Source organism: Magallana gigas, chromosome 3, assembly GCF_963853765.1.
Source record: "Magallana gigas chromosome 3, xbMagGiga1.1, whole genome shotgun sequence".
Classification (NCBI taxonomy): domain Eukaryota; kingdom Metazoa; phylum Mollusca; class Bivalvia; order Ostreida; family Ostreidae; genus Magallana; species Magallana gigas.
The window spans coordinates 7399165-7419747 of NC_088855.1; the positions used below are offsets into that span (position 1 = coordinate 7399165).

Sequence of the window (20583 nt, forward strand, 5' to 3'; positions counted from 1 at the left end):
GTACATTTTGTTCACTAATATTTCTGAAGTTTGTTTATGTTTACAATCTATGCATAAAATGCGGGTTGAATAACCCCAATCATTCGGGGACGAAATCAAACAGTTCCCTTTTCTAACATTACCCTGATGCATTTTGGTTTGTTTTTTTGTGTTGCGCATTAAGATTTTTTTTATTTACTTTAAATATTTCTAACTTTGAAAGGAGACTGATTCTGCTGATGTAAATAGGCGAAACCTATTACTTTCTAAGATAATTAGTTTGAATAGAAAAATTTTTGATACTGAAATTGCGAAAAAATCGGACCATATGCAGGCAGCTTAGAGTTCCATGCATTCAACTTACTAAATAGAACGCGGTGATTGTTGGCCACTGGTTGATGACCTGATCAACATAATCTTATCTCTCTGTCAGAGACCAAACGCCGGGGTCAATAAAGAGATCACAGCTCCATATTACACAAAATGTCAACAACGCACGTGGTAAGTAGATGTAATACTAAAATTGATCAAAATTAATCGGATGTCCTTACATCAATTCTCTAATTCTATAAAACCCAACACTTTGTAAAAGGGTTTCAGCCTGATCACATATATTGTTTACATACATGTATTGCATACAATAACATACAAGTTTGTTATACCTCTGTTGATATTTTCTATGTAAAATTACAGCGAATTTACCAGCGGCATTCGATTTCCCTCGTTTTTAATCTCCGAACATTTGTTGTTTAATCCGAGCCGCTACGTTAAATTCAAAGTCTGATAACTCTAATTAAAAACCTGAATCGCCGACAAATAAAAAAAATCCTATCGATACATAATATTCAAGGGAAAATGGGTAATGTTGTTGCGATTGAAACAGGGATATAATCAAGTCCGAGACTTGGATTGAAGTACCCGCCTCTTTTAACAAGTCACTGGTTGGTTGATGGGGCGGAGTTATCAATAAACACGAATTGATGGGGCGGAGTTAACAATAAACACGAATTGATGGGGCGGAGTTATCAATAAACACGAATTTATCAATAAACACGAATGTACTGAATTAACAACACTATTGTGCGTTTCATTTGAACATGTTGTTAATGTTTGCAGCCACTTATGTTTCTACACGCCTTTTTGTATTAGCGTCAATTAATGTTAATGTTTAAATGATTAAGATTTATTACGTTAAAAACGGTGTTTTAATGATTAATATTTATTACGTTACAGGCGTTGTTTTAATGTTTAATATTTATTACGTTACAGACGGTATTTTGGTGGATTCTCGCTGCGGTCCTATTCTCTATTATACATGCTTCTCCAAAGCCCCTACATATCAGGACTCAGTGGAACAACGGAATAGACGGGTACTTCATAGTATCCCCCTCACTGCTAGGGAGGGGCTGGACAGCCACCATAACATGTAATAAGGAGATCGATCAGATCGAGGTAAACAAGTATGTCGTCTATCATGTTGTATGGTATTAATGTATGTCATCTATCATGTTGTTGTACGGTATACATGTATGTTGTCTTTCATTTTGTATGTTATACATGTATGCTGTATATCATGGTTTATGGTATACATTTATGTCGTCTATCATGTTGTTGTATGGTAAACATGTATGTCGTCTATGTTGTTGTATGTTATACATGTATGTCGTCTATCATGTTATTGTACGGTATATATGTATGTCGTCCATCATGTTGTTGTACGGTATACATGTATGTCGTCTATCATGTTGTTGTATGGTATACATGTATGTCGTCTATCATGTTGTTGTACGGTATACATGTATGTCGGCTATCAAGTTGTATGGTATACATGTGTGTGTTTATCATGTTGGTGTATGTTATACATGTACATGTATGTTGTCTATCATGTTGTTGTATGGTATACATGTATGTTGTCTATCATGTTGTTGTATGGTATACATGTATGTCGGCTATCATGTTGTATGGTATACATGTGTGTCGTCTATAATGTTGATGTATGTTATACATGTATGATGTTTATCATGTTTTTGTATGCTATACATGTATGTACATACTTTATAGTGTCCCCCTCATTGCTGGGGAGGGGCTGGACAACCACCATTACATGTAATAAGGAGATCGATCAGATCAAGGTATACAAGTAATACGTCATGTTGTTGTATGTTATACATGTATGTTGTCTATCATGTTGTATGGTATACATATATGTCGTCTATCATGTTGTATGGTATAAATGTATGTCATGTATCGTGTTGTTGTACGGTATACATGAATGTTGTCTTTCATTTTGTATATTATACATGTATGCTGTATATAATGTTGTATGGTATACATGTATGTCGTCTATCATGTTGTTGTATGGTATACATGTATGTCGTCTATCATGTTGTTGCACGGTATATATGTATGTCGTCTATCATGTTGTTGTATGTTATACATATATGTCGTCTATAATATTGGTGTATGTTATACATGTATGTCGTCTATCATGTTGTTGTACGGTATACATGTATGTCGGCTATCATGTTGTATGGTATACATGTGTGTGTTTATCATGTTGGTGTATCTTATACATGTATGTTGTCTATCATGTTGTTGTATGGTATACATGTATGTCGGCCATCATGTTGTATGGTATACATGTGTGTCGTCTATAATGTTGATGTATGTTTTACATGTATGTTGTCTATCATGTTAGTGTATGCTATACATGTATGTCGTTTGTCATGTTATTGTATGGTATACATGTATATCGTATGTCATGTTATTGTATGGTTAAACTGTAGTCGTTTATTATGTTGTTGTATGGTATACATGTATGCTGTATATCATGTTGTATGGTATACATGTATGTCGGCTATCATGTTGTATGGTATACATGTGTGTCGTCTATAATGTTGATGTATGTTATACATGTATGTTGTCTATCGTGTTGTTGTATGGTATACATGTATGTCGTCTATCATGTTGTTGTATGGTATACATATATGTCGTCTTTTATGTTCTTGTATGGTATACATGTGTGTTGTCTATCATGTTGTTGTTTGCTATACATGTATGTCGTCTATCATTTTGTTGTATGGTATACATGTATGTTTTCTTTCATTTTGTTTGTTTTACATGTATATTGTCTATCATGTTGTTGTATGCTATACATGTATGTCGTCTATCATGTTGTTGTATGCTATACATGTATGTCGGCTATCATGTTGTATGGTATACATGTGTGTCGTCTATAATGTTGATGTATGTTATACATGTATGATGTCTATCATGTTTTTGTATGCTATACATGTATGTCGTCTATCATGTTGTTGTATGGTACACATGTATGTCATCTATCAAATTGTTGTATTATACAAGTATGTCTATCATATTGTTGTACGGTATCCATGTATGTCGTCTATAATGTTGGTGTACGTTATACTTGTATGCGTCTTTGCTGCATAGTTTTCAATTGTCATTTTGGGTGATGTGGGCATTAAAATTTTCAAAATTCTCGCTTTTGAAATCGTACCAATCCCCTGACTAAACAACATCACCCTCCTTTAGATTATAATGTAACAGCTGTCATAAACGAAGCTCATTAATGATTATTGATTTTCTGTATTTTGTACCAAACGTTTTGTGCAATTTTTCGGAAAACATCATTTTTTATTGTTTATTTTATAATAGGGACAACCTGCAAATTAATCCAGACATTTTCTTTCAGATCTGGAGTGCTATGCTGATATCGAGTAACATTGGATCCGGTAAATCCACAATAGTCGTAAGAAATGACGACATATTTTCTGACGGCGATAGTCATCCACCTGAAGAAGTTGAAATTGTTGTCAGGATGGCGACAGACAATAACATCCCACAATGCACTACTGAAACAAATCCCATTTCCGCTCCTGCGACAACCCCCGCTATGAATGAACGCACTACGTTATTAACTACAACGGGTATGGTTATATCAACAAATTATAATTACTAGGGTGCCCGGCTATTTCGCAGGCATGTTGTTTCAAATAGTAAACTACCATTTTTCTAAAATTTTTGCATACCTTTAATGCAAATGTTAGTATTTATGAAAATTCATGCTGGTTAAAGTTTATATTTATATTACATTAAAAAAAAACTTGTCTTCGATTTAGATAGACAACCCTCTATAATATTTACTGTAGTAATACAAACGGTGTTTTAAAGATAGACTATTAAAATCGTACCATGTGTATATTGCTCTAAGGTTTCAAAGAAAAGAAGTTTGTTTCAGAACCACCAACCCCAAAGGATTTTAACTACTCGGAGGCCTTGTCTCTTTCCATCTTGTTTTATGACGCTCAGCGATCCGGCGTCCTTCCGGCAGATAACCCTATACCTTGGCGGAGTGATTCCGCCGTGGATGATCACGGTGATTATGGTGAGGATCTATCCGGCGGGTGGTATAATGGTAGGTCATACTGATATCGTTTATTTATACCGAAACATGCTATAAAGTTGGAATATATCGAACTAAAAGTTTTAAAAATTGTCCTAAAATTGAAGTCCACTTTCTTTTTCACTGTGAACAAAGCTGGAGATCACGTAAAGTTCAATCTTCCGATGGCATCGTCCGCGCACCTGTTGTCATGGGGACTAGAAATATGGAAAGATGCTTACCAGTCTGCCGGCCAGCTCGACATGATGTATGATATGTTAAAATGGCCATTGGACTATTTCCTGAAATGCTGGAATCCTCAAACCCAAGAGTATTACGCACAGGTAAAGCGGGGTTGTTTCAAATCAGTCTATTATTTAGGAGCTGGCTTATACAGCTGAATTGAGGAACTTTCGCTGTTACTTTCAGGGTTTTGTTTTAGGTTGGAAAGGGTAAAGAGGACCACCGATATTGGGGTCGCCCCGAGGATATGTCTAAATTCAGACCGATGTGGAGACCCGCCTATAAGTGCACGCGCAACGACCAATGCAGTGATGTAGCTGGAGAGACGGCGGCAGCGCTGGCTTCCGGTGCTATAGTGTTCAAAGACAAGAGTACGTGAAAGAACAGATCTTTTCCTCTGCATGTATTGAATACTCATTTATTATTTATTGATTGTTGAAACAACATATGCAGAAAATTTCAGATGCTACGTACTCCAATGAGCTGCTGACAGCCGCCAAGAGTCTGTATGCCTTTGCCAAAAGTAACCAAGGGACGTACGGGACAACAGCAGTAATGGATGCCAATAACTATTACCGGTAACTCTAGCGTTGTTTAACAGATAATAATTAACAATGAGGCTTACCTCAACAAATACTTTTAGTAAGACAGACGTTAATTAACAAACAGTTACTGAACCAGAAATAAATTTTAAGCCTGGTCTTGACGGGTAATCAAGTATAATCGCACTTGCAAAGCACCTGTCTTCGAGTTAATTGTGCAAGGTAAGCTGAAATAAAGTACCGGTATAAAGAAATAAAGTACGATTATAAAACTTCGTTGTATTTTATTCAAATGAATATTTTGACAGTTCCAACTCGTACAAGGACGAGCTGTGTACGGCGGCCATGGAACTCTACAAAGTGACCAATGACGCCTCGTATCTACAGGACGCCATTTCGTTCTACGTCCCCAATTCCAAGAGTTGGGCTTTCTCCTGGGATGACAAAAATGTCCAGTGCGCCGTACGTAAACATGTTGTTTTAGCCTCTTGAATCCCTTGGTTAGGTTGAGCTCCCCTGTGTTCTGTTAATGTGTCTCTGCTTTTTGTCTGTTAAAAGTTGAAAGACGTTAGCGTTTGAACAACCATTTGTTATCAATATACATGTATCCTTCATATGTGCGATTTAATGTGCTTGTGGGTAATTTGACGGTCAAAATAATTTTGTTACCAATTCAGAATGAACAGTGAATAAGTCTAAGTTACAAAGTGTTGCTAAACAGTTTGTTCATTAAAACTTCCTCTAAAAACTCTATGTGCACTACTCCGACAGTTGATGCTGTACAGGGCCCAGGGCTCCCGCCATTACGCCGCGCAGGTCGATGACTTCATCAGGAGCTACATGCCGGGAGGGGAGCTCACCCAAACCCCCTGCGGCCTGGCCTGGAGGCTAGGGGTAGGACCGCTTAGGTACGCAGGTAGGTTATATGAATATCCCCCAATATCTTGAAAACTGTAGAAGGAGTTAATCCGAACGATAGGGGAACGCCCGACCCCCCGCCATTTTCACCATTTCAATTACCAGATTTTGCACAAGACAAAGATTCTGAAATGATCGCTACCTTCATAGCCCGCATGGATAATCATTCTTTCTTTTAAAACATGATTAAATTAATCATAAAGAGAATCAAAGGTAACTGTATCTTTGTTAATGAAAATTTTTGTAATATGTTAGTTTGAGTCTGACATCGGTTTTGTAAGAACACTTTTATTCAAGCTAATGCGGCACTGGTTGCTTTAATGGCGGTTGATGAAGGATTTGGGGGCGATGCCTACAAGATTTGGGCGCTGAAACAAATCAATTACATGTTAGGAGACAACAAACAAAGGATGAGCTATCAAATCGGCTACGGAACAAAATATCCCCAGAAACCGTACCACAGAGCGAGGTAAGCTGTAATCTCAACACTGTGTTTTGGGTTTTGCAGTGCAATTGTTAGCTCTTAAGATGATTGGATGGTTGTGGCCAGTTATGACTAAATTAATCTCCTTGAGAAAAAGAGCTTTGTTTAAAAATATAGGAATATATCTTACTTTGCTGAAATTTATGAAGTTTTATTTAAATAACAATAGTTTATCAATCCATGAGACTAAAGATATTTATGACTTTGTCGTAAGTTCTTTTATAAAACGCAGCCCAGCCTCCATATGTTGATTTATATTGGCTTCGTTCATGCAGTTCATGCCCCGACCCGCCCACTTCTCCTTGTGGGTGGGACAACATCAATAACCCAGGACCAAGTCCCCAGATCCTAAGGGGGGCACTGGTAGGAGGCCCGGATGTCAATGACGTATACGTGGATAATCACGTCGGATGCGATTTCAATGCAGGATTTCAATCTGCTCTAGCGGGTATCAACAGTCTATCATTGTTATTTTAAGCGAGGTTTTCTATAAAGTATAAACTACTGATATTATAAATGTATTTTTTTTATAGGCTTAATACATCTTCAAAATCAAGGACGCCTGCCTTCCTCCTCAGATCCATTGCAAAGCCAACAGATTAAGAACTGTGTCACGTAGCCCGTGTTTTCTTCAATAAAATCTGGCAAACAATTCTAGCAAGCGTTGTAACAGTTTTTCTTTTCATTATTGTGAACGGCGTACACACATCACTAAAGTAAAATATTTGTAAAACCGTTGTAAAGGAAGTCTTGGTACTAGGCCATCGGAGTGGGGAGGCCATCTTTACACAAACGACACATCAATTAATGACTTTTCATGTTATGGATTAGAAATCAAATATCCCCTTCATATAATATTGCAATAAATTTAACGAGGAAAATTATCAGAAAGAAAGTGAGTGCACAAGAAAGGCTATGTACAGGTTTCAACAAAAATATATTAAATTGAGAGTCGAAGTTCATGGCTATTCCGGTTATTAAAGAACTCACAGGCTTTCAAAAAATGGCAATGAGAGTTAAACCGATAACTAGTTGGAAATGTTAATGCAAACATATATTAATGAAGTTATATTGTGTATATCCTAAAAAAACTAGTAATAAGAAAAGAAAATGATGTTCATACAGCAGATCTAGAAATCAATAACAACAAATTAAAATATACCGGTATATTATAATTCAACATCATGGTAAAATAACAAACATTTAAAACAAAAAAGTTTAATTTAAAAAAAAATGACCACCAGTTGGATTTGAACCCAAAACACTGAATGTTTGTATTCACTAATCCAGGACGAAACCACTGAGCCATGCGAGACTTGTCAATATATTCTCTATAAAGTACTGTTTGAAACAACATTGTCATATAAATGGACTTTGTTTTTTATCCTTCAAAAAATAATTTGAAAAAGTACACAATTAGTCATCTCTGGGTCATCTCTCCATCTTTTTTTAAAAAGCGACATTTTCAATGTCGAAATATGTTATCTTTACACGTTTAAAATTTGTGGAGAGAAGACCCAGAGACAACAAAATCATTTAAAAACAGCTGTAAAAAACTAGGATTTTGCAAGAATTGCATCGTGTGGCTATATTTAGACCCATATTATGATAAAACCTTTTGCATTTCAAATATTTTTCCGCTCATTCCACATCCAACAGAAAGCAAATAACGGTTATAATTCGAAAAATATTCAAAATTAATTGATGAAATTTTCACTTTCCTTGTGCGCCCAGATTCCTGCTGAATGTACATCTTAAGCGCCCACTTTCTTTATTTATCGCATATATTAGTACAGTATAACTACAAATGTATGGGCACACACAAAGAATGGTTCAAATTAAGTTCTGACATACAAGAAATAAATTTCTGATCCAAACCTGCCTAACTTTTTCGAAAAGTTAAATTGTGCTTTCTTTAAATGTCAATACTCACTATCAAACGATCTATACTGCACTTATCAGGAATGTGTTTTTTTTAATTATATCATTGACATGTATGCATTGTATGTTGTTAAACGGTTATCGGCCTCGAATAGCTCTAGAAATTGGAATTAGTTTACTTAACATATTGTATTGTTAACATGTGTCTTTATAGAGTACATCAGCAAAATATCAAACCCAGTGTCCACCAATCTTTATTTTTGGGAGTTAATTTTAATCAACTCTCCTATGCACTCACTCGGGCAAAACGAAAGTGAAACAGTGTTTGGACCTAAGCACAAATCAATATTGCTGACAACACTTAGTTCTTGAAAATAATCGATAAATTCGATGCAATGTATTCTGAAGTATTGTTTTTCAGGAAAACTTATTTATTAATACCATGAAAGTAATAAGATTTTAAATTTTACAGACAGTTTAGATATTTTCTAAAGTCGTATGTATTCCTACGCTAGAGTTCAATGTAGTCTCGTTCAACCAGAGGCTTGACTGTCTCCGTTAATATCCGACAAAACAGAGTCTCTCTTGCTTGTCGGAGATAAACGGAAACAGCCGAGCGTTTGGTTGAAGAAGACAAGAGTTCAATCTTGCCTGGATCCATACAATTTCTCAGAAATATTTCGATTACTGATACTACTTGCCATGCAAAATCACATTTCGTTGATTTTGAAATAAATGATAATCGATAAAATCAACTCCCGTCAGTACTTCAGTACTTTGATTTTAATACATTTCAAACATTAGGGCCTTCTCTAATCTGCTAATTAATTTTAGACACTTTGATGTTAGATTGGTCTGCTGCTTGATGTGAATCAGAATAAATTGGTTGTTAGATACAGTGTATGATGCAATATGTAATATTCTAAGTATTCTTATCAGTATATTCATTCCTTTTTAGTATAATGGATGTAGAAATTAAAAATTTCAATTGTATGTGTTTTTGCCTATTTCATTAAACAATGAAAGCGATTTTTACTTCTCATCACTACATTATGATTTTATTTTTTGGTGAAAAAGACATGTTTCCAAGGTTGATGAAAAACAACTCGTTGGTAATTTAACTTTTCTGCGATATGGTTTTCTCAAAGTCCAAACACATATTCAAGAGAAACTAAGTATGTATAAAAGTAGAAGAACTTTAGAAATAATGCTTAAAAAGATGATAAAAGGTAAAAGTATGATTTGGTGAAATTTGAAAATTTGAACCGGGAAGGGGGGGGGGGGGGTAGGGGTAACTTAGAACTTAGTTCAAAGTTGCGCTGGTTTCCAGTTAGGCAAAGATTGATTGCCATGCATTTTTTTCACAAATTCTAAATCACTATTGTATTTACAGATTTATCATTTTTTTTAATTAGAAATACTTTACAGCGAAATACTCAGACACTAGTTTTCCGTAACTCTGAAGACACGTCATTATGTACTCTTTGCAGTTTCGTTTTCAGTCAGGATGATGCAATATAATTTAGCCTCTTAACTAATTAATATAATAGCTTTAAAACTCGCTAAACATCCTGTTATTTTATGCACCAGTGCATTCTGTTTACATGTGAATATTTCACACCTTAATTTATTCCAGTATAGTGGTGGATCCAGATTTTCCATTCATACACTGTCTATAATATAGTTACCGACCTTAAAAAACAGTGGAAACAAAGTTTTAAATATATTCTAATCATAATCAGTGATTTAAGACTAACCTTTAAAGCAGTGTCATTATCTATTCATAGTCGCCGTGTATTTCATAACATGCTAGAAATATCGAACGGGAAAGCAGGATATTAAACAGCTGTTACGTCTCAGGCTAACTTTAAACGTAAGCATTTCTACAAATGGAAGTATGGGGATATAGCTCAGTGGTAGAGCATTCGACTGCAGATCGAGAGGTCCCCGGTTCGAACCCGGGTGTCCCCTGAATATTTTATTGAAAGTACGTCACACTGACCAAGCATTTGAATCGAGGATTCATTGATCCGAAGGTGCACTTATTTATACTCAGTCAATAGGAATGACACATCGCATCGCGTTTTACCAGTCTCAGATTTCTAAAAACTCTTCATCCCTTTTCAATTTACTAATATTTGACAATTATTTGATTTTTAGAATTAAAAATCATTGAATCTATTGAATAAAATTTAAGAAGCATTTTTGACGATGGAAATAATTACTGTTGAATGTAGAATTATACAGTGCATTTTGGTCATTTCTCGTGATATAGACGTCCATTGGTGAAAAAGAAATCTTCAAGACCAAAGGTAGATACACGTATGTGTTAGGGACATGCTGTTCAATTTACGACAAAATGCATTATATTTTGAATTTTCATCATTATGATATAGTTTCGCTTTGTCTCCACATATATCAATAATCGTATTTTTTTTTTAGATTAAAAGGTATAACCACATGGAATATGAATGTCAAAGTGAATAAACTTGTATAAAGGTTAAGATGTAACTTATAGATTTGTATTTCTTTTTTTTTCAGATTGTTTGATGAGGAATTTTTTAAAAATATTTCAGGTGCACTGAAGACCATTCTCAAATATATGATTTTCTTTGCTTTAATATGTAAATTCCCATAGATAATCAATAAATCTATGAACATTCTAATAGGAACTTTCTTCTGACTTTATTTGTTTGACGAAGATTTGAAAATGTTCAAACACTACATGTAAAATAGTTGGTAATCGATATAAGTTGTGTAAATCGGTGTGTTGGTTCAGGCCCTTTAAAAATTAAAGATGATGCAATTCAAGTTAAAGAGACATTGATCGTCCAACCAACCCAAAATCACTTTTCTTGTGTCAGAATATTTACAGAAGTAATTGTTGGTTACATGTGCATATTTAAATATCATACAATTGTGTGATCGGGAGTTTTAAATGTTACAAATGTAGTGGACATTTGAAATATAATTATGAAATAAAAATGTTCTAGAAGTAGGCTAATAAGTTGATCTATGTTTTTTTTTCTATTCAATCATTTACATACACTGTACAAATTCTTCCTGGCCTCGATAAGCACTGACTTTAACATTTATTCAAATAAATTTCTTAGGTCCTATTATTGTTAATGTCAAACTGAAATACCAGCAACATATACAGCTCATCTAAAGGAAGCGTTAAAATAAAGTGCAAGATAAGGGGATATAGCTCAGTGGTAGAGCATTCGACTGCAGATCGAGAGGTCCCCGGTTCGAACCCGGGTGTCCCCTAATATTTTTCATGTACCCATAATTATCAAGCCCAATAGTATCAAAAGGATAATAAAAAGCTAACACGTAGAATTTTTTTCTTAATTTCAAAAACACAATTTTTCATCATTTAAAAAAAATGCATTTCGTTTTAATGATGTACACATTATGTAATTTAAGTTATACATTCTATGTAAAATAATATTTTTCTTTTAAAACTGTTTACAATTTTTTTGTGTCAACATAAACACTTGAGTGAAAACTTTTTACCCCTTAAAATTACAGAGGTAGTGAAATTTTAAAACCATATTCACACTTATTGCTTTAGTTGTAAAATAATGTTTCTACAGTTAATCATTTAGTTTGTAATTTTTAAAAGGTTACTGATTTCATTATGTGCTGAAATAAAATTCAGTCTTATGTGGTCGTTATCACTGTATTAAAGTAATGTTAAGTATTCTACATTGTCATTGTCGCTGACGTGTATATTATTAATGGTTCAGATTGAATGGAAAAACCAGTAGAACACTAAACAGCTGTTATTTTCCTTTGCTTTATATACATATATAAATAAAGCACTTTATTGTATTTAACATGGGGATATAGCTCAGTGGTAGAGCATTCGACTGCAGATCGAGAGGTCCCCGGTTCGAACCCGGGTGTCCCCTTATTTTTTTTTCAAATACATTAAGGACCGTCTCTGCGCTGCATATTATTTCGGGGGATTTTTTTTCAAACAAGAATGACCCGCTGCTTGATATATTAAATTAAAATAATCTGTGTTGTGCAGTCTGTGACATGATATGAAATTTCAATGTATAGATTTTTATATAAAAAAATATCTATCAACATTCATTACATTTATGAGGTTATGATGAATAAATTATAATTTTTTTAATAGACATCCCAGATGCTTTTCTTTCAGACAATTCTCTAACACATGACTTTATTTGTCTAAATATGTAACCTCTCTTAAATAGTTAATGTGTATATACAGCATTAATACATGATTTCCTAATTTTTGTAGTTTGGCGACCCTTCAGTGTTCGGTAAATTTTCCAAGGTTGGTTTTACTGTCTAGTAACGTTAGGGACCTTTTAGAGAAGAGATGACGCAATGGAGCTAAGCATGACTTTCAGTATATCATCTTTATATTCATCAGAAATCATTGTTGTAGTTGTCTGGAGGCTAGGGGTAGGACCGCTTAGGCACGCAGGTAGGTTTTATGAATATCCCACATCCCCACAATAAAAAAGAAATTATTGCATGGATATACTAGATAATTAAATGTTGCACGGGTATATAAAAGCCTTCATTATGAGAAGTTTTGTAACCACACTTTCTTTAAGCTAATGCGGCCCTGGTTGCTTTAATGGCGGTGGATGAAGGATTTGGGGGCGATGCCTACAAGATTTGGGCGCTGAAACAAATCAATTACATGTTAGGAGACAACAAACAAAGGATGAGCTATCAAATCGGCTACGGAACAAAATATCCCCAGAAACCGTACCACAGAGCGAGGTAAGCTGTAATCTCAATACTGTGTTTTGGGTTTTGCAGTGTAATTGTTATCTCTTAAGATGATTGGATGGTTGTGGCCAGGTATGACTATATTGATCTCGTTGAAAAGAAGAGCTTTGTTTAAAAATATAGGAATATATCTAACTTTGAAAGCTGAAATTTTGGAAATATTATTTACTTAATAATAGTATATGGCCAAGGAAATCGTATCAAAAGTTTTAAGGTTGATCCGACGGGTAATTTGTTCACCATTCAGCCTCTTAAGTTGATTTCTGTTAGCTTCGTTCACGCAGTTCATGCCCCGACCCGCCCACTTCTCCGTGTGGTTGGGACAACATCAACAATCCCGGACCAAGTCCACAGATCCTGAAGGGGGCGCTGGTTGGAGGCCCGGATGTTAATGACGTATACGTGGATAATCATGTCGGATGCGATTTCAATGCAGGATTTCAATCCGCTCTAGCAGGTGAACAAAATCTATCATTGTTATTTTAAGTGAGGTTTTCTAAAAAGTATAACAACTTATATTAAAAAAGCAGTTGATACATCTTCAAAACCAAGGACGCCTGCCTTCCTCTTCGGATCCATTGCAAAGCCAACAGATTAAGAACTGTGTCATCTAACCCGTGTTTTCTTCAATAGAATATGGCAAACAGTTCTAGCAAATGTTGTAACAGTTTTGATTTTCATTATTGTGAACGGCGTGCATACATCACTAAAGTAAAATATTTGTAAAACCGTTGTAAAATAAGTCTTGGGACTTGTGCCTTTTTAGGCCATCGGAGTGGGGCGGCCATCTTTACACAAATGACACATCAATTAATGATGTTTCGTGTTATGGATTCGAATTCAATTATCACCTGCATATAACATTGTAATAAATTTAACAAGTGGAAAATGATCAGAAATTTATTTATTGCATATTATGATACAGTATAACTACTACTACTTAGTATGGACACACACTAAGAATGGTTCAAACTAAGTTATGACATACAATAAATGTCAATACTCAGTATCAAACGATCTATACTGCACTCACTAGTAATATGTGTGTGTGTTTTTTAAATTCTACCATTGACATGCATGCATTGTATGTTATAAACATACGACCTAAAACATCTCTAGAAATTAGAATAAGATTACCTAATTAACACATTGTACATATTGTTAACCAGTGTCTTTAAATAGTACATCAGCAAGATATCAAACCCAGTGTCCACAAATCTTTATTTAAATTTTTAAAATACGTTTCAAACATTAGGGCCTTCTCTAATCTGCTAATTAGTTTTAGACACTTTGTTGTTAGATTGGTCTGCTGCTTGTTGTGAATCAGAATGAATTGGTTGTTAGATACAGTGTATGATGCAATATGTAATATTCTAAGTATTCTTATCAGTATATTCATTCCTTTATAGTATAATGGATGAAGAAATTGAAAATTTAAATTGTATGTGTTTTTGCCCATTTCATTAAACAATAGAAGCGATTTTTTACTTCTCATTACTACATTATAATTTTATTCTTTGGTGAAAAAGATATGTTTCCAAGGTTGATGAAAAACAACTTGTTGATAATTCAACCTTTCTGCGATATGGTTTTCTCAAAGTCCAAACACATTTTGAACCTACATAAGAAGAGAAAGTTAGAATGTATACGAGTAGAAGAACTTTAAAAGTAATGCTTAAAAAGATGATAAAGGTTTTGGTGAATTTTGGAAATTTGAACGGGGGGGGGGGGGGGGTCAAGTTGCACTGGTTTTCAGTCAGGCAAAGGTTGTTTGCCGTGCATTTTTTTTTCAAAAATTCTAAATCACTATTGTATTTACAGATTTATTTTTTTTTTATTAAAAATACTTTACAGCAAATGACCCAGACAGTAGTTTCCTTAACTCTGAAGACACGTCATTATATACTCTTTGCAGTTTCGTTTTCAGTAAGGATGATGCAATATAATTTAGCCTCTTAACTAATTAATAAAATAACTTTAAAACTCGCTAATCATCCTGTTATTTTATGCACCAGTGCATTCTGTTTACATGTGAATATTTCACACCTTAGTTGAATCCGGTATAGTGGTGGATCAAGATTTTCCATTCAATCAGTCGTGTTTATACACTGTCTATAATAGTTACCGACCTTAATAAATGCTAGAAACATAGTTTTAAATATATTCTAATCATAATCAGTGATTTAAGAGAAATCTTTAAAGCAGTGTCATTATCTGTTTATAGTCGCCATGTATTTCATAACATGCTAGAAATATCGAACGGGAAAGCAGGATATTAAACAGCTGTTACGTCTCAGGCTAACTTTAAACGTAAGCATTTTGGCGTTGTGAAGTATGGGGATATAGCTCAGTGGTAGAGCATTCGACTGCAGATCGAGAGGTCCCCGGTTCGAACCCGGGTGTCCCCTGAATATTTTATTGAAATTACGTCACACTGACCAAGCATTTGAACCGGGGATCCATTGATACGAAGCTGCACTCTTTCAGGCAATAGGAATGACACATCTCATTGCATTTTACAAGTCTTATATTTCTGAAAGCTCTTTATCCCTTTTCAATTTACTAATATACATCAATCTTTTTTTTATTTTTAGAATTAAAAATCATTCAATCTAATGAATAAAATTTTAGAAGCATTTTTGACGATGGAAATAATTACTATTGAGTGTAGAATAATACAGTGCATTTTGGTCACTTCTCATGATATAGGTGTCCATTGGTCGAGGAGAAATCCTCAAGACTAAAGGCAGATACACGTAGGTGTTAGGGACATGTTGTTCAGTTTAGGACATCATGCAACATACATGTATTTTGAATTTTCATCATAGAGTTTTGCTTTGTGTCCACATATATAAATAATCGTATTTTTTTTATTAAAAGATATAACCACATGTAATATGAATAGTAAAATGAATAAACTTGTATATAGGTAAAGATGTAACTTATAGATTTTTATTTCTTAATATTTTTTCATATAGTTTGATGAGCATTTTTTGGAAATATCCCTAGTACACTGAAGATAGATCTCAACTATATAAGTTTATTTGCTTTAATATGTAAGTTCCCTCAGATAATCAATAAATCTATATATGAACGCTCTAAAAGAGACTTTCTTCTGACTTTTGTTGTTTGACGAAGATTTGAAATTGTTACAAATGTAGTGGAAATTTGAAATATAATTATGAAATATAAATGTTCTAGTAGTAGGCTAATAAGTAGATCTAGGTTTTTTTTCTATTCAATCATTTACATACACTGTACAAATTCTTCCTGGCCTCGATAAGCACTGACCTTTACATTTTTTCAAATATAATACTTATGTTAAATGTCAAACTGGAAAACCAGCAAAATATACAGCTCATCTAAAGGAAGCGTTAAAAGAACGCTCAACATATGGGGATATAGCTCAGTGGTAGAGCATTCGACTGCAGATCGAGAGGTCCCCGGTTCGAACCCGGGTGTCCCCTAATATTTTACCAATAATTATCGGGCCCATTAATTACACATGAATAAAAAAAACTAACACATGTAATTGATTTATTTCCTAATTTCAAAAACACAATTTTTCATCATTTAAAAAAAACTGCGCATTTCGTTTTAATGAATTACACACCATGTTATTCGAGTTATAATTCACTAACACATTCTATGTAAAGTAATATATTTTTTTTAAACTGTTTAAATTTTCTTTTTTGTGTCAACATAAACACTTGAGTGAAAATTTTTAACCTCTGAAAACTACACAGGTAATGGAATTTTAATATCATAATTACTCTTACTGTTTTAGTCGTAAAATAATGTTTCTATATTTAATCATTAAGTTTGTAATTTTAAAAGGTTAATACTGATTTCATTATATACTGAAATTAAATTCAGTCTTATCATGTTGTCGTTATCACTGTGTTAACGTAATGTTAAGTATTCTACACTGTCATTGTCGCTGACGTGTATATTATTAATGGTTCATATCGAATAGGAAAACCAGTTGAACATTAAACAGCTGTTATTTTCCTTTGTTTACTTATAAATAAAGCAATTTCGTGTAGTTAACATGGGGATATAGCTCAGTGGTAGAGCATTCGACTGCAGATCGAGAGGTCCCCGGTTCGAACCCGGGTGTCCCCTAATTTTTTCTTTTCAAATACATTGGGGACCGTCTCTACACTGCATATCATTTTGGGTATTTTTTTTTCAAACATGAGTGACCTGCTTTTAGATATATCAGGCACGTAGCATCGCTTTTGAAAGTGGGGGGGGGGGGCAGACTCATCCAAAAAATCTTGACAAGCAAAAAAAAAGAAAAAAAAAGAAAAGAAAATAAGACTTTCTCAAAATCTTCAAAATCCTAATCCGTGGGGGGGAGGGGGGGGCAACTCCATGATAATTCAATTTTTTATATGTAATTTTTAAAAAAATTGTTGCGGCGAGAAAAAGTGGGGGGGGGGGGGGGGAGCCCCCCCCCCCCCCCCTGATGCTACGTGCCTGTATATTTAATTAAAATAATCTGTTTTGTGCAGTCTGTGACATGATATGACATTACCTAATACCATGATATGAAATTACAAGGTAATAATGTAAGTAGTATAAGTAAAAAAATTATATAATACGAATTAAAGTTCCATGTTATGTGTACACAAATTAAATTTTAAATAATACGGTATTACATTGTTAATTGTAAATCATACAATAGAAATGGAATGTCATTAAATACAAATTCAGTTTATACATATAAAATTCCATACAATATAAATTAAAAATTATACAAATGAAGAAATAAAACGTGCACATAAGGTGGCACGGTACACCTCCATATTGTGCAGCACTTCCTATAGAAATAAATGATAAGAGTTAGAATCGCGCTGGGGCTATGATAAGTGTACATAAAGTATTTAGATTATAAAGTACATCGCATAAAAAATATTAAAGATTTGAAATGCTGTTTGCCATTTCAGTTTATTATAATTTATCAATGTTTTAATTTCAATAAAAGTTGAAAAAAAAATTATGATGTTTTTATTACAGTTATTACTGTATTATAGAACAATATATTGCGTAATGTTCATATATAGTAATTTAGGGGTACATTACATAAAGGGAATTAGACATTTTCAAAACTACAAGTACATGTAGTTGTTGGAGAAAACTTGTAGGTCAGTGGTAGATATTCATGTACTGTATGTAACTTATAGATTTGTATATAAAAAATATTTATCAGCATTCATTACATGTATGAGGTTATGATGAATGAATTATTATTTTTAATAGACCTAGGCCTCCCAGGTGCGTTTCTTTCAGACAACTCTCTAACACCTGAGTTTATTTGTCTAAATATGTAACCTCTCTTAAATAGTTAATGTGTCCATACAACATTTATACCTGATTTCTTATTTATTTTTTCTTGTAGTTTTGCGACCTTTCAGTGTTCGGTAAACTTTCCAAGGTTGGTTTTACTGTCTGGTAACGTTAAGGGCCATTTAAAGAAGAGATGATGCAATGGAGCTAATCATGACTTTCAATCTATCATCTTTAAATTCATCAGAAATCATTTTTGTTTGCTTGACAAAATGTACACAAAAGTGAATTTGGAAACATGTACATGTAAAATTTACACTCCTTTGTGAATTGGACTTAAAAACGAAAGTGGTGGAAATTTCTTATAGCTGTATGCTAATAATAACCCAGCTTTTTTTTCATACGTGATCATTTTTATGTGTATACTGTAGTTTTAAAATGCTATTAAGCTGTGGCCTTGAATTTACTTTGATTAAAATTCTAAATTTAACTAATGCCTTTAAATAGTGAAATTGATTTTGTGTCACCTGTCCTTTAAGTAAGATATGTAACAGTTTACACAAAGACAGCAATATGAAACTCTCAATAAGGGGATATAGCTCAGTGGTAGAGCATTCGACTGCAGATCGAGAGGTCCCCGGTTCGAACCCGGGTGTCCCCTATCTTTTTTTTTCCATCTCGCATACATTTCGAACATTGAGTACCTTTTATTCACTGCACATCAATTTTGGATACTTTTTTCATGTTGAATTGACCAGTTATTTGCTAAATTAAGAATAAACTGCTACAAGTATACAGTCTATATGACTTTATAAAACATAAAAACATCTTCTATCAAGTAAAATAACTTTATAAAATGATAATATTTCTCCCAAAATATCAGTAAAAATATCATTCTTTTTTAAAAATCATACACAGTTTCCTTTAATAAGAATGATACAATCAAAGTTAGCTTGATAATATTATTATAGCTTTACTTTCTGATCAAACTCGCAAAAGATTTTCTGTTTCAAAACATGTTTTTGTGTTTTTAATTTATCTAGGAATATGAATGACCTGTGAAAACCAAATAACATACTACGGATTTCGAGTTTAATGGTGGATCTTGGTTTTTTCATTGAAACGTTCATTTGTAGATGAAATATACAACGTAATGTGGAATTGTTACTGTCTTCAGTTTGCGCTGAATTTAGTGAAATCACTCTGAGATAAATAAGCCGTGTCTTCAGAGTAATGTTTAGGACAGTGTGATTGCCTACAAATAGTATATTATAGTCGCTATATATTCTTATCGATTGGGAAAGGTGACATGTTAACAGCTGTTGCTTCAAAAAGGGATAAAGCTCAGTGGTAGAGCATCCGATTGCAGATCGAGGGGCCCACAGTTCCAGCCCGGATATCCCATAATACATGTATTTTGTCTCAATTACAATGATATGTTTTTATTCAATTAGTTTCGAAAGCACAATCCTTCATCATTTTAAAAAAATCTCCGTTTAAAAGAAGTACAATCACGTAATTCAAGTCATATTTTACTTACATGGTGTGAAAAATAATATACTTCTAATAAAACTGTTTAAAACATTTTCTGTAACACTCATGATTAACAAATAAGTGATACATCTTTACCTGTATAATTACACAGGTAATAAAATTTCGAATAAAATTCAGACGTAGTGCTTTCGAGTCTAGCTACTTATTTTAAATTTGTAAATCAATGTTTTTCTATTTAATTATTGCGTTTGTAATTAAAAAAAAGGTTACTGATTTCATTATGTGCTGGGATTAAGTTTATTCTTATCATAATGCTACTATCAACGATTTATTTAAAGTTATATTCAAGACAGAATCATTGTCGCTGACGTGTGTAATATTAACTGGTCATACCAAATAGAAAAAACCCAGTAGAACAGCTGTTATAATCCTATGCCTACTTAAAAGAAAGAATTTTTTAATATCGGATATGGGGATATAGCTCAGTGGTAGAGCATTCGACTGCAGATCGAGAGGTCCCCGGTTCGAACCCGGGTGTCCCCTAGTATTTTTTAATGTAATTTAAATCA

The 20583-nt window shown here is 33.7% G+C and overlaps 1 protein-coding gene, 1 long non-coding RNA gene and 8 other non-coding genes across 10 annotated transcripts; 9 read left to right on the forward strand and 1 right to left on the reverse strand.

Annotated features, from left to right (window-relative positions):
- Positions 1-323: 323 nt before the first annotated feature.
- On the forward strand, positions 324-7245 carry LOC105330260 (uncharacterized). The gene is made up of 12 exons (XM_034483408.2): positions 324-480; positions 1249-1431; positions 3692-3926; positions 4238-4414; positions 4538-4725; positions 4824-4995; positions 5088-5202; positions 5475-5628; positions 5938-6082; positions 6382-6553; positions 6844-7016; positions 7102-7245. Exons 1-12 carry the CDS (start codon positions 463-465, stop codon positions 7185-7187), a joined length of 1818 nt encoding a protein of 605 aa, XP_034339299.2. The 5' UTR covers positions 324-462; the 3' UTR covers positions 7188-7245.
- On the reverse strand, positions 5437-10333 carry LOC136273582 (uncharacterized). Its single transcript, XR_010711751.1, has 2 exons — positions 10207-10333; positions 5437-5714 (listed from the first exon to the last, which is right to left on the reverse strand). It is a non-coding gene; the product is annotated as an uncharacterized lncRNA (long non-coding RNA).
- Positions 10334-10348: 15 nt separating this feature from the next.
- Trnac-gca (transfer RNA cysteine (anticodon GCA)) lies at positions 10349-10420 on the forward strand. Its single transcript has one exon. It is a non-coding gene; the product is annotated as a tRNA-Cys (tRNA).
- A 1227-nt stretch (positions 10421-11647) lies between these two features.
- On the forward strand, positions 11648-11719 carry Trnac-gca (transfer RNA cysteine (anticodon GCA)). The gene has a single exon. It is a non-coding gene; the product is annotated as a tRNA-Cys (tRNA).
- Positions 11720-12294: 575 nt separating this feature from the next.
- Positions 12295-12366, forward strand: Trnac-gca (transfer RNA cysteine (anticodon GCA)). Its single transcript has one exon. It is a non-coding gene; the product is annotated as a tRNA-Cys (tRNA).
- A 3198-nt stretch (positions 12367-15564) lies between these two features.
- Positions 15565-15636, forward strand: Trnac-gca (transfer RNA cysteine (anticodon GCA)). Its single transcript has one exon. It is a non-coding gene; the product is annotated as a tRNA-Cys (tRNA).
- A 987-nt stretch (positions 15637-16623) lies between these two features.
- On the forward strand, positions 16624-16695 carry Trnac-gca (transfer RNA cysteine (anticodon GCA)). The gene has a single exon. It is a non-coding gene; the product is annotated as a tRNA-Cys (tRNA).
- Positions 16696-17281: 586 nt separating this feature from the next.
- On the forward strand, positions 17282-17353 carry Trnac-gca (transfer RNA cysteine (anticodon GCA)). The gene has a single exon. It is a non-coding gene; the product is annotated as a tRNA-Cys (tRNA).
- Positions 17354-19109: 1756 nt separating this feature from the next.
- On the forward strand, positions 19110-19181 carry Trnac-gca (transfer RNA cysteine (anticodon GCA)). The gene has a single exon. It is a non-coding gene; the product is annotated as a tRNA-Cys (tRNA).
- A 1304-nt stretch (positions 19182-20485) lies between these two features.
- On the forward strand, positions 20486-20557 carry Trnac-gca (transfer RNA cysteine (anticodon GCA)). Its single transcript has one exon. It is a non-coding gene; the product is annotated as a tRNA-Cys (tRNA).
- The last annotated feature ends 26 nt before the right edge of the window (positions 20558-20583 follow it).